The 12316-nt window shown below is 34.6% G+C and overlaps 1 protein-coding gene across 5 annotated transcripts in view; it reads left to right on the plus strand.

Annotated features, from left to right (window-relative positions):
- The window catches only part of STXBP5 (syntaxin binding protein 5), a 214530-nt gene that overhangs the window by 114645 nt on the left and 87569 nt on the right, over positions 1 to 12316 (plus strand). For all 5 annotated transcript variants that reach the window (XM_072643665.1, XM_072643662.1, XM_072643661.1 and 2 more), the window contains exons 10-11: positions 8184 to 8338; positions 11794 to 11866. In XM_072643665.1, the coding sequence (XP_072499766.1) occupies positions 8184 to 8338; positions 11794 to 11866 (228 nt within the window). The remainder of the gene's footprint in view (positions 1 to 8183; positions 8339 to 11793; positions 11867 to 12316) is intronic.

The raw sequence follows: 12316 nt of genomic DNA on the forward strand, positions 1-12316 counted from the left end.
CTGGTACCTTTTCCTTGTTTATTATCTCCAACTTATCCTGTATATATTTTGTTTGTATGTAGTTGTTTTTATGTTGTCTTCTGCATTAAACTGTGAGCTTCTTGAGAGCAGTGACTGTCTTTTAGTTTCTTTTTTTGGTATTCCCCAGAGCTTGTATAGTGCCTGGTGCATGATAGGTAGTTAATAATAAATACTAGTTGAGTAATTAGTACCAATTGAGAACATGGCCTGTCCATAGAGTATTGAGTTATCTCCTTTTTTATTTTCTGCCCATACATCTATCTGATGATATCCTTTATGTTGCTTTATCATAATTCCTTGTTGTAGCTGATTCATGCCTATTATAAGTCACTTTCTTCACCTTTGGATGAACTGTCTTTCATTCTTCAGAGCCTTTATTATGTAATAACATCACCTCTGAAAGAATATTGAAGTTAGAAAGATGGGGTTCAGTTTTAGGCAAAAGCTTAGTGTATAAAAAGAACTTTGTGATTTTTCACAGGCAACCCAGCCATTGCTTCAAGCCCTCTTCAATTTTTGACCAATTCATTATCCATCTTCAGTAGCCATCCATATGGATCAACTCTATGATTTGTTTCTCTTCCTGAGTATAGTGTGAATAGTAAGCATTTTTAATGTACTTGGTTTTTCTTGTGAGGATAGTTAGGTTAAACACTGTTTAGTCATTGTGAATTTTATTTAGGAGACCCTGCATTGTCCTGGAGTTTATTACAGGGCATAAAAGGTCCTCTGGAAGGCATCACCAGTTCTACAGAGATTTTACAGGGAATCCCTCTTCAGTTTGGTCTCTGCAGTTGCATTTTCTCTGTGAAAGTTTCAAACCCCTTTTGTGAAGAAAAAAGCAACAAATCTGAGTTGTGTTTAGTGTCAGATCTAATAGTATAAAAATAATATAAAAAGCTTATTAAATACATCATGTAGTTACAAGGAGAGTAGACTCCTAGACCAAGATACTGATAGTTAAAGAGATAATGTTAAAAAAGATAACTTTAACATGCAATTAAAGAGATAACTAATAGGTATGATCTGGTAACTTTTATATGTTCTCAAGCATATTCCAAGGAGTTATTTGAAAGAATCCCAGCCAAGAAGATTTGGGCCTGAATTTGTGTTTTGGCTGTGTGCATACACTTAAGGAGGCCTATACAAGAGTTATTGTGGAGATAGACATTAGCAGATTTAAAGGCTTGGCACATAGGCAGTGGAGCATAATATGATATTTTAAGGTCTTAATGTTTAGTTTTACTTCACTTTTTCTTATTTTTGCTTCTATATCTACTTTTTCTGTTATCTTACTTGATGATTATAGTAAGAGTTAACTCTTTATGTTTATTTCAAGAATTCTTGATTTTTGTCATGCATGGGAAATGCTTGTTGGAAGAGAGCCTTTAAAAAGATGATAGTTGGTGTACTGAATCAAAAGCTTTTTTTTAGTAGTCAACAAACAATAAATTTATATTCTGAGCACATTTTAGTCTATTACTATAAAGATGTAATATGCTTTGTAATATCAGTTATAAATGACTGCCTATTCTCTTCTCATATCTTCAAGAATACTCACAGTGTGTGTATAAATTTTTCTCACCGAAATTTTATAGAAATAAGAAAGTAAGCATATATGGATCAGTAATTTTTATCCTGAGTTGCTTTTTTTTTTTTTTTTTTTTGTTACAGTGCTTTACTATAACTAGTGTCCTCCCCTCTTTCATATGATTTGAGAATCAATCCTTAAGCACCTTCATGATTTTGTTACCTCTGGCTTTGACCTTCTCTGTGTGTACATGGTCTAGTATAGGTATTTTTCCTGTCTATATTTTCTTCTGCTATTTCTATTTCTTTGTGAAACACATTGGAGACTGTGATGTTTAGAGCCCAAATATGGTATCATTAATGGGGGAGAGGTGCTGGAGAGACTTCAGTGTTGAAGTTTTGAGAGAGCTTTTCCACTCTTTATCTGTTTGTTTTCCTGTTTCCATTTTCATCCTTAAATGTCTTCATTTAAAATGTCTTGTTCAGTTGGACCTCTCTCCAAGCTATGCTCCTACATCTCAATGCTATAGAAGGTACTATTGTTCGTAATATTCTACCGTTAGTGTCTGTAAAATTTGATAAACACAATTTTATTCTAAAATGGTATTGCTTTTGATTATCTTCTCATTTAGAGAAATAGATAAAGTTTGTTGATAGAGTTTGTTATTTTAGGTTCATTTGGTTTCCTCAACTGAATTTAAACTTTTTATCCTTAAGAAATGATGTTAGTTTGTGCTGATAGATTTTTTTTTTAATCTCATTCCCATTTTTTGAGATCTTTAGCTTTTTAAAATAGGTCAGGTTCAAGTTTCCTAAATTAAGCACCATAATTTCTAATTTTTAATCTGATTTGCTACTGATTTTGATCTTTAATAAGTTACTAGTCTGTGTATTGTTAATATATTTTTGCTTAATTTGAAGATCTTTCCTACCCATTAATAGGCCCATGTGACCTGCTTAAATCACATGGAAGCCTAAATCACATGTAGTGGGAGGAGCTTGCTGAACGGGTAGAACAGAAGGGGTAGAGCAGAGCTGGGAGGAAGTTGGTGAGAGCAGTTAGGGCAGAGGAGATAGGACACAGGCAAGCACAGCTAGTATTGTGAGTGTTTGTTTGTGGGAAGGCCCTGGCAGGTGGGAAGAAGGCTTGAGAATGGCATTGTCCCCTACATTGCTAATGTGTATTGACTTCTTGGTTATTATAATGGATTTGGCTTTCTGGTGTTGGGATTTGGCTTTCTAGTATCTGAATAAATGTTTTTCTTCTGCCTTCTGTATGGAAAGTGTGTTATACTTGGCGATTCAGAACTAAACCACCATATTCATAGTCAATGTCAGTGCAAGTGAATATTGCCTTGGCAATATATTTGATGTCATGAACAGGGTTGCAGTTTGGAGACAGAAAGGCTTTAGAGGAAGAAACAGATATTCCAGGATAGGAAGATATATGTTATTCCTCCCTAGCAATGGCACTGGACTCTGTGAAAACTGGGAACCAAGGTTACAAGAGGAAAAACCTAGAGATTTGCAAAGATGTTTGCAAGGCATACCAATAAAACCAGGGAAAGAACTAGTAGGGATGTATAGGAGAGGCTGGATTTTATTAACAAATTACAGTATTATGTGTAAAAGCAGAGACAAGCTTCCAAAGGAAAAATTTCAGATGAAAAAAAGAGTTAACTAGTTTGCATGAGAATTCTCAGCATTCAGACTCTCCTTTAAAAGAGCAAGCAACTTTTGTATAGACCTAGCCTAGTTGCCATTGGCAATTAGGTGGTGCAGTGGATAGAGCACTAGTACAGGGGTCAAGAGGACCTGAATTCAAATGTCACTTCAGACACTTGACACTCACTAGCTGTGTAGCCTTGGGCTAGTCACTTAACCACAGTTGCCTCATCCTGGGTCATCTCCAGTCATCCTGATGAATATCTGGTCACTGGATTCAGATGGCTCTGGAGGAGAAATGAGACTGGTGACCTGCACAGCCCTCCCTCACTCAAAACACAGTCAAGTGCAAGCCATGTCATTATTTCTCTGATAGCATGGTCTTCTTCGGCAACGAAGGATGAACGCACACAGCCTAGTTGCCATAGTAATGAATGTCAGGAGAGTTCATGAGAGGAGAGGAAAATGTAGCACAATCAGAGGGGGAAAATGAAACAGTGTTAGAGGGGGAGGCTTCTTAGACAGAAGCACACTCAATACTAAGGTGAAAACAGGAGAACCAGGGCAGGGCAACACAATGTTTAGGGAGATGACTGAGGATTTTACTCAGTAGGAGGTCACAGATATTTTGAGTCGGCTCACTCAAAGGATGGGAGAATTGTTAATATCTTGGATGATGAGAATCGGTAATGAAGGGGCTGGAGGAGTATCAATAGATGGCATGGATTGTTTGAAATTGATAGGTATTAGAATCCTTTTGTACAGCAAGCTTTTAGAGATTACAATATGCAAGGAGGTGACAATACTATTCAGTTGTTAGCTTTAGCTACAGAAGGATGCTGTAAGCAGTATCCTACTAATTCTGTGTGGCCTAGTAGAGATAGACCCTACTGTTTACTTAGGGACTGTCTGAGAAAGTTAAAGAAAGAGGTAATGAAAACTGCCATAATGATCGAAAACACAGATGCAGACTATGATACCCCTTTTGCAGTTTCCCATAGGAATATAATAGTAAAGACAGCTCCTCTTGCTTACAAGCACCTAGTTCTGATTCTAATAATTGGGGAAATAGGGCACCTCTTTCGGAGGTGCTGGACAAGATTTCAGGGACTGGGCAAAAGATAAATTTCCTCAAGAGAGAAGAATAAAATAGCCAACAGATTCAAAGTCAGAATAGACTGACAAGAAAAGAATTGTTTACTGCTCTATTGAGAGCAGGTACTGAGAAAGGGGGCTTTATTACTAGACAGAATAGAGAAGTAAGAACTGCTCCCACAGATCCTCCTGAACCCTTGTATCCAAGTCTGTCGCACCTTCAGGGAGAATAGGAAGATACATTTTTTTGAAAATTCCCATTCTCATTTTTGACATCTTTAGTTTTCTAAAATAGGTCAGATTCAAGTTTCCTCAATTAAGCATCATATTTTCTTATTTTTAATCTGATTTGCTACGGATTTTGATTTTTGTTATAATAAATTGTTAGTCTTGACTAATCAGAAAACTGATGTAGAAATGATTCCCATAACACTGTTATTTTCTATTTTAAAAATTTCTTTTAGATAGATAGAGATAGATATATAGATATCCACATATACATTTGTATATAGAGGAAATATCTTTATATCTGTATCTATCTGTTCATCTATCCTCAGCTTGTGCAGTACCTCCCAATGCTCCTTTCAAAGGGAATATTCATGATTAGAAAATTTCTTATTGCCTAGTTGCAATATTGCCTCTCTAATCCTTTATTAGCCGTTTAGTTTCTTTTAGGCTCCTCAGTCTTATAACAAACTTCCCTGGGCTCTGGTTTAAGTTTCATTCAGATATTGTCTAGGAACAGCATATATAATTGGTAAAAATTGTGGTTTCCATTCTTTTTAACATGACTTGATCCCAGCCTCCCCTTCCCAACCTTGCTAACTACCCAAGATAATAAACTACTATCTGGGTTGAAGAACTCTTCTTTTCCTCCCATATTTCATAAAGGAATTATAAGTGTTTTCTAAAAGGGTAATTCTTGTATTTCTGTGCTGAGCAAATTAACAACATTTTTATATCAATTGTTTTAGGAGTACCTGTTGTATCAGAACATGTCAGGAATAGCATCAGAGTCAAATAAACAGAAACAGATTTTAAAACCAAGATGATCAAACATTCCAGAAAAGATTAGTCAAGTCATCAAAAGATTTTTTTCACTCACAGCACAGTACTGGTTTGATACTGACTCAAATCATGGTGCATGATGCTAATATGATACTGACCCTACCTCTTCCTCCAAATGGAAGAATTTAGGAAGTTGGGTCAGAAGCATTTTTTAAATCAGTTATTTTTTAGAAATTTTGAGTCTACCTACACTCTATGGCAATTATACATGTGAAGTTATGCAAAACATTTTCATATTAACCATATTATAAAAAAACCCCAAGAAAATACACCAAGAGAAAAAAAAAGTGAAACAAGTATGCTTCAATCTGCCATCAAGAGTTCTTCAATTCTCTCTCTGGAGATGGATAGCATTTTTCATCAGGGGTCCCTGGGAATTGTGCTGGAGAAATGTAGTGATTTTAAACCTTTCATAGTTGATTGTCATTACAGTTGCAGTTACTGTACACAATGTTCTCCTGGTTCTGCTTACTCACTTTATATCAATTCATATGACCCTGCCCAGATTTTTCTGAAGCCATTCTACTCATCATTTCTTATAGTACAGTAGTATTCCATCACAATCATATAACACAGCTTGTTCAATCATTCTCCAATTGTTAAGTATCCCTTCAATTTCCAATTCTTTGCCACCACAAAAAGAGCTGCTATAAATATTTTTATACAAATAGGTCCTTTTATTTAGTTGCATCTCTTTGAAATATAGATTTAGTAGTATTGATGAATCAAAGAGTATATACAGTTTTATGTCCCTTTGGTCATAGTTCCCTATTCTCCAGAATGGTTGAATCAGTTCCCAACTCCATTAATCATGCATTAGTGTACTTAATTTTCCATGTCCTCTCTGGCCTCTGTCATTTTTGCCAATCTGTAGTTTTGAGGTAGTACCTCAGAGTTACTTTAGTTTGCATTTCTCTAATTAATAGTGATTTAGGGCATTTTTTCATATGACTGTTGGTAGCTTTGATTTTGCTCAGGAGTATTTTTAAAAGAACTATGTGGCACTGAAAGTTTTCTTTCCCTAATCAATCAGAAAAATTTTTAGTAGATTATTGTCTCTCCACAATGCTCCCTGATACTCTTCTAGCCCCACCAGCTCAGCCATACATTTGTTATTGCAAAATAAAAATTAACCAGACATCCCTTTACTTACATGGAACCTAAGGAGCAAAGGGAAACCTTGCCTTGTATTCACCAGTGGAACCCTAGCCATGCTATTTCCCATAGGTTAGACTTATTGAATGTGTACAATGAGCTTGACTTTTTGGAGTGCTATAGAGAAGTCAGGACCTGTGACCTCATATTACTTATGTAATCAAGATAAAGTAAGCTTTAGTATTAAAGATAATTGTGGAACTCGAGATCATAGAGATATTGATATGGAATCTTTATAAACTACAGGTCAGATAAAGCCAAACAGTTGTTCCTCCTCCTTCAGAATAGGGTCATTTGAGTTGGGGTTTGGATCCATAGTGGGAACCTTCTGGGGGAGTTCTGGAAAAATACTAACTCAAAGCTGTTATGTGATGACATTATTAATTATTGTTCCCCTGACTTTGGAGTAGTTCATCTTTTTGATTGCTAGGATTTAATTTTTAAAATTAAAAAAAACCTTATATTCTTTTTTATATTATTTATCTGTGCACATATAGCATAAACTACTTGAGAACAGGAACTTTGTGTTATTTATCTTTGAGATTCTATCTAGCATGGTGTACTAAGCATATTAAGTGCATACTCTTTGGCCAGTAATAAGTTATTAGATCTAGCAGCTCAATGTGAAGGATAGAAATCTGATAGAAAATAAGAAACATACTTCCTTTAGCTCTGTTCTTGGATTAACAAATATTTATTTATCACCTACTCTATGTACCAAGTACTCTTAAGAGATGTAAGAGAAGCTAAAAAATGGGACTATATAGTCTATTTTAGTGAAACATGACTCAGATTCTTGGAACAAATTATAGGATATATAGGATAATATGCCAGACTGTTATTTAATGATGTCAATTCTAAGAATTTAAGAAAAGGGAAAAATTGTTGAGGGTTTGGCGAGTCAGGCAAGCCTTTATGCAAAAGGTATAGCTTTGAACTTTCAAGGGAGGGATATGTTTTACATAGCTAAAAAAAATGAGAGAGGAGAGCATTTTTAGTATTGAAAATAGCATAAATTATGGAAATAAGATAGATAGCAACATACTGTCATGTCTGGAGTTAAAGGTTCAAGTTCAAGAGTGACTGAAAATATAGTTTGATAGGTGTGATGGACCAGATAATGGTGGGTTTTGAAAACTTTACTGGGAAGTTTTAGACTTTATGAGTTATATAGTTAAGGAATAATAAACAATGTGTTTTAGGAAAGCTCACAGAGCCACATTGTTTATGGTTTAGAGAAGAGCCTGGAATCAGAGACAGTTGCTCTTGACCTAGTAATGAATTGGGGTCTGACTGAGGTAGAGGTAGTAGAGTGAGAGGCTCAGGAAGGGAATGAACCTCAGCAACACTTCAAAGGGTGTATTTCTAGGACTTGTTCTTTTTAAATTAAATATAGGAGAAGGAAAAAAAACAATGAAAGGTGAGAGAGGGCACAATGATAACTCATACTAAAAAATATAAAGATCATTTGTTCTTATCATGGATAACCTTTCAAAAACTTTGTTTTTTGTATGACATTTAATATAGATTTTTTCAAAATAATAATACATTAACAAAGTTATTTTTGATAATTTTATCAAATGACAGTAATGTATGAGAAACCCAATCCATATATTTCATAACCATAAGTGTTTCTTTTTTATTTTCAGGGAGCCTTTTATTATTCTTTCAGGAGGTTTGTCCTATGATACTGTAGGAAGGAGACCTTGTTTAACAGTTATGCATGGGAAAAGCACAGCTGTGCTAGAAATGGACTATTCAATTGTTGATTTTCTTACACTCTGTGAAACACCATACCCAAATGGTAAGCTGTATAATATTCCTTAATCTTTATTTTATCTGATTTCATTGGCATAGAAACTCCCTTAATGAATGCAGATCACCAACTATTTTGCCAATTATATGTAATCTTAGAAAGTTGCCTGGGGCACTGAGAGGTAAAGTGATTTGCCCTGACATATATAGCCAGTATATGTCAGATGCAGAACTTGAATTCCAAGACTCTCTCTCTAGTCACTGTGCTGTCCTACCTGTGCTACCTTTGCTGCCTCTTGTTCAGTTGTGTCTGACTTTTAGATCAGGGGTCTGTGTGATAAGAACAGGAGTACTTTACTGTACTGTACTTATATTACTTTTTGATAACCTTTCTGGGGAAAGAATACAGTTGTTACAGCTTCTAATTTTTATTGCCTTTCCCAGTCCTTTTTCTTCTTGGCTTTTGTTTTCAGTTGTGTGCTATGGAAACCATTGCACTATTATTAATAAACTTCCCTCCATCCTAAGCCTTTTCTTTTCACATCCTTCCATCTTCATGCATTCATGACAAATTGGCCTTCTCCAGAAAACACTACATCTTTGGCCACTTTCTCCAGTTCTGGCTTCTCCTCTCATGTCTAGTGTTGCACTAGGCCAGGTAGGAATTGACATGCTCTTTGTTCTGTAATGCCATTTCCAAATCCTTCTTCTTCCATTATGACTCAGAAACCTCTCCTTTTAGGTTTAATCCATCATCTATAGTGTTCTGTCCTGATCCTTTTAGCTGTGATACACTAGGCCAATCATTGTCTCCTTTTTTTAAACTTGATAAGTTTTGTTAATATCATTGCAGAATTAAAAGCACTTTTTCCATTTAGTGGTTAAAGTTTGTTGAAAGTTTCTCTTTAACACTTGGTTAACTGTGGAAAACAGTTTTCTGAATGAGGCTATTTCTACCCCTTTAATGAATCAGAACATCTTATAGTACTAAAATGAAGAAAAAGCTTTATGTGTTAGTAGAAATCAGGGTATATCCTACGTCCAGTTATTTCCAGAGTGTCTGAATTTAAGCATCCTGTCATAAAATATAGACTGAGGAAGGAAATAAACTCAAGGGTTACCTGAGGCTCATTTAGATGAGGCTAGTTTTAGCAACTAGTCAATATGTTTTAAGGCATGGGAGAAATGAGGGTTATTGAGGTATTGTTTTATCACCTCCCTGTCACAGGAAAATGAGAATTGTAGTATATTTAAGCCAAGATGGCTTCTACACCATACATATTGTTTTCCAGTATATGCTTCTTTTTCATTAATTCACATGTCTATTCATGATTTCCTGGATTTTTCATATTTGCCATTTCTTACAGTGCACTAATATACCATTACTTTCTTGTGTCACATTTTGTTCAGATATTTCCAAATTGAAGGTTATCTACTATATTTTCATATATTTAGAAGCACAAAAAAATTGGTGGTATTTGGTATATAAAACCTACCTTTATTTGCCTTGGCTTATATGCTTATTAGCATTTGGATTTCTGGGTCAAAGGGTAGGTAAGTTTTGTCACTGTTTAGGCATAATTCCTAAATAATTGAACCAGCTTTCCATCAACAGTGTTGCTTTCTTTCTATAAACCCTACATTTGCTGTTTTCATCTTTTCTCATCTTTATCAGTTTTCTGAGGGTGAGATCCCTCACTTCTTTATACAAGAAATTTTCTGGTTGATTCAATCAACTGTGATCTCTTGTCTACCTCAACTTCTACCTTTATATTTGAGGACTTCAGACACCTTACTTTCCTAGTGACCAGTTTTCTCAAGATCTATGACTTTCACCTTGATTCCATATGAAACATCCATAGGACTGATCATACCTTAGATCTCACCATCCCATAAGTGTGTCACTTGTATGATTTTTGAGTTGACAAATTCATCTCTGATCATTCATTTCTCCCTCATCCTCACTCATCCTAAATATATTTTGCATGCTTATGAGAAGCTTAAATTTTCCTATTCTTCTTTGTTTGCCCTGTTCCTCACTAGATCTCACTTTTTCCTGTCATACTCTTGACTCTATGGTTAATAAATTCTTTAAAAATCTCTCCCTTTCCTCCTGTCTCTCTCTCCCCCAATTCCCTTCCACCCACTCCTCTTTTTTATATGTGTGTGTTAATATTCAGTCCTCATTTCTTTTCAGATTCCACCTGAATATTTCATCATCATCTCAGTCAACATATCTAAAACAGAATTCATTGTCTTTCCCTGCAAATTTGCTCCAAACTTTTCACTTACTTTTGAGATCATTACCATCTTCTCAGTCATTCTAGTTGAATCCATAACAAGGTGTCAGCCTTAACTCTTCCCTTAACTACTCCACCCCTTTCAGCTACCACCTTAATTCAGGTCCTTATCACTTTTTGCCTGCATTAGTATAACAATATCCTAATTGATCCCCCTTTTCCAGGTTCTCTCTCTCTCTCTCTTTTTCTCTCTCCTCCCTCCCCCCCTTCTCCAATCTGCCTTTCACATAGTTGCTAAAATAATTCATCCCAAGGCACAGTTCTAACTATATCATTCCCCTGCTAGAAACAAAAACTTTTCGTTCCTCCTCAGAGCCATCAAGTAAAATGATGAGCTCAGTCTAACATTTAAGGCCTTTGCAATGTGACTCTTTTTTGAAGTTTTTTTGTTCCGCTTACCTTCAAAAACTCAGTTTTCTCACCAGTGTGAACTACTTGTTCTAAGAATCTTTACTTTACTAACCTCTTCATCTATACCTTCCAAATTCTTAATCTTCCTTTAAGGCTCATCTCTAATACCACCTTTTAATAAAAGATTTCCTTGATCTTCCCAATCATTAATACCATAACTCTCCTCAGTAATCTTGTATTATACATATACATGTGTATAATATATCTGTTACATATAGGTATACATAAATACATATGTTATCGCCCTTACAGTAGATGAAATTCTTTGAGGACAGAGTCTGTTTTGTAAAAGTTTTAACTTGTTTTACTAATAAACTTCATTTATGTTACTGTACTTTTAAGTTTTGGTAAAAGTTTTCAAAGAAAACACACAACTGTTTATATGCAGACATATTTAGAAGTGTCTGTATAGCCAAAGTTGTCATTATCCCCATTCAGTGTTTAATGTACATGTCAATAACAAGCAAAAAAACATCATCTCTGATTTTTTTTTGTCTATAAACACTTCTGTAGCGATGACACTGAAATGGTGATAATTAAGTTTATAAATATTCAGATTTTAACTTAGGTTTTCTTGATAAAATGTAGGCATAGGAATTTGAAATATTACGAAAGTCATTATATTAGCAAAATCTTCTTCATAACATATGAACCTTTAAGTCATTGGGAAATCAGAATGTTAGATAAAGTTTTTGGAAAGTGAAACAAATGACAGCTAAAATTGTCATCATGAAATTTCTAAATTCCATTCTGTTTTCTTTGTTTTCAAAAAAAATTTGTTTTGGTATTTTAGATTTTCAAGAACCATATGCTGTGGTTGTCCTTCTGGAAAAGGATTTGGTACTTATAGACCTTGCACAAAATGGGTAAGATTTGCAGTTTTGAAGATAGCAAAAGGATTCATTTGCAATAGAATTCAGTATTGCAATTCTTTGAAACTGATTTCAGCTGAGCAGTTTTTGAGTTATTTTCTTTATTTGAGTTTAAGAAATACCCTTTCTCGGAAGCTTTCTTCTTTCTGGTGAATAAAATTGTTATTTCTCAACTTAGTTTTCTTATAGATTCCAGAGTTCTACCTTAAATAGTGTACAAAAAAATATCATAGCTGTTGTAGAATAAAAAAATCAAATTATTAGAAGATTCACATAGTCCTGTAATCATATATCCTTAAGTAATTTCTTAACATTATCTTAAAGTTCATTTTAATTAAATAATTAAGCAATTGAGAAACCAAGTGGTTCTTCTTTCACATTAGGTCTGTAAGAAGATTTTGTTAATGAACTTAACACTATCAGAATTTCATTTTTGTTTTTATG

Source organism: Notamacropus eugenii, chromosome 2 (assembly GCF_028372415.1).
Source record: "Notamacropus eugenii isolate mMacEug1 chromosome 2, mMacEug1.pri_v2, whole genome shotgun sequence".
NCBI classification, from domain to species: domain Eukaryota; kingdom Metazoa; phylum Chordata; class Mammalia; order Diprotodontia; family Macropodidae; genus Notamacropus; species Notamacropus eugenii.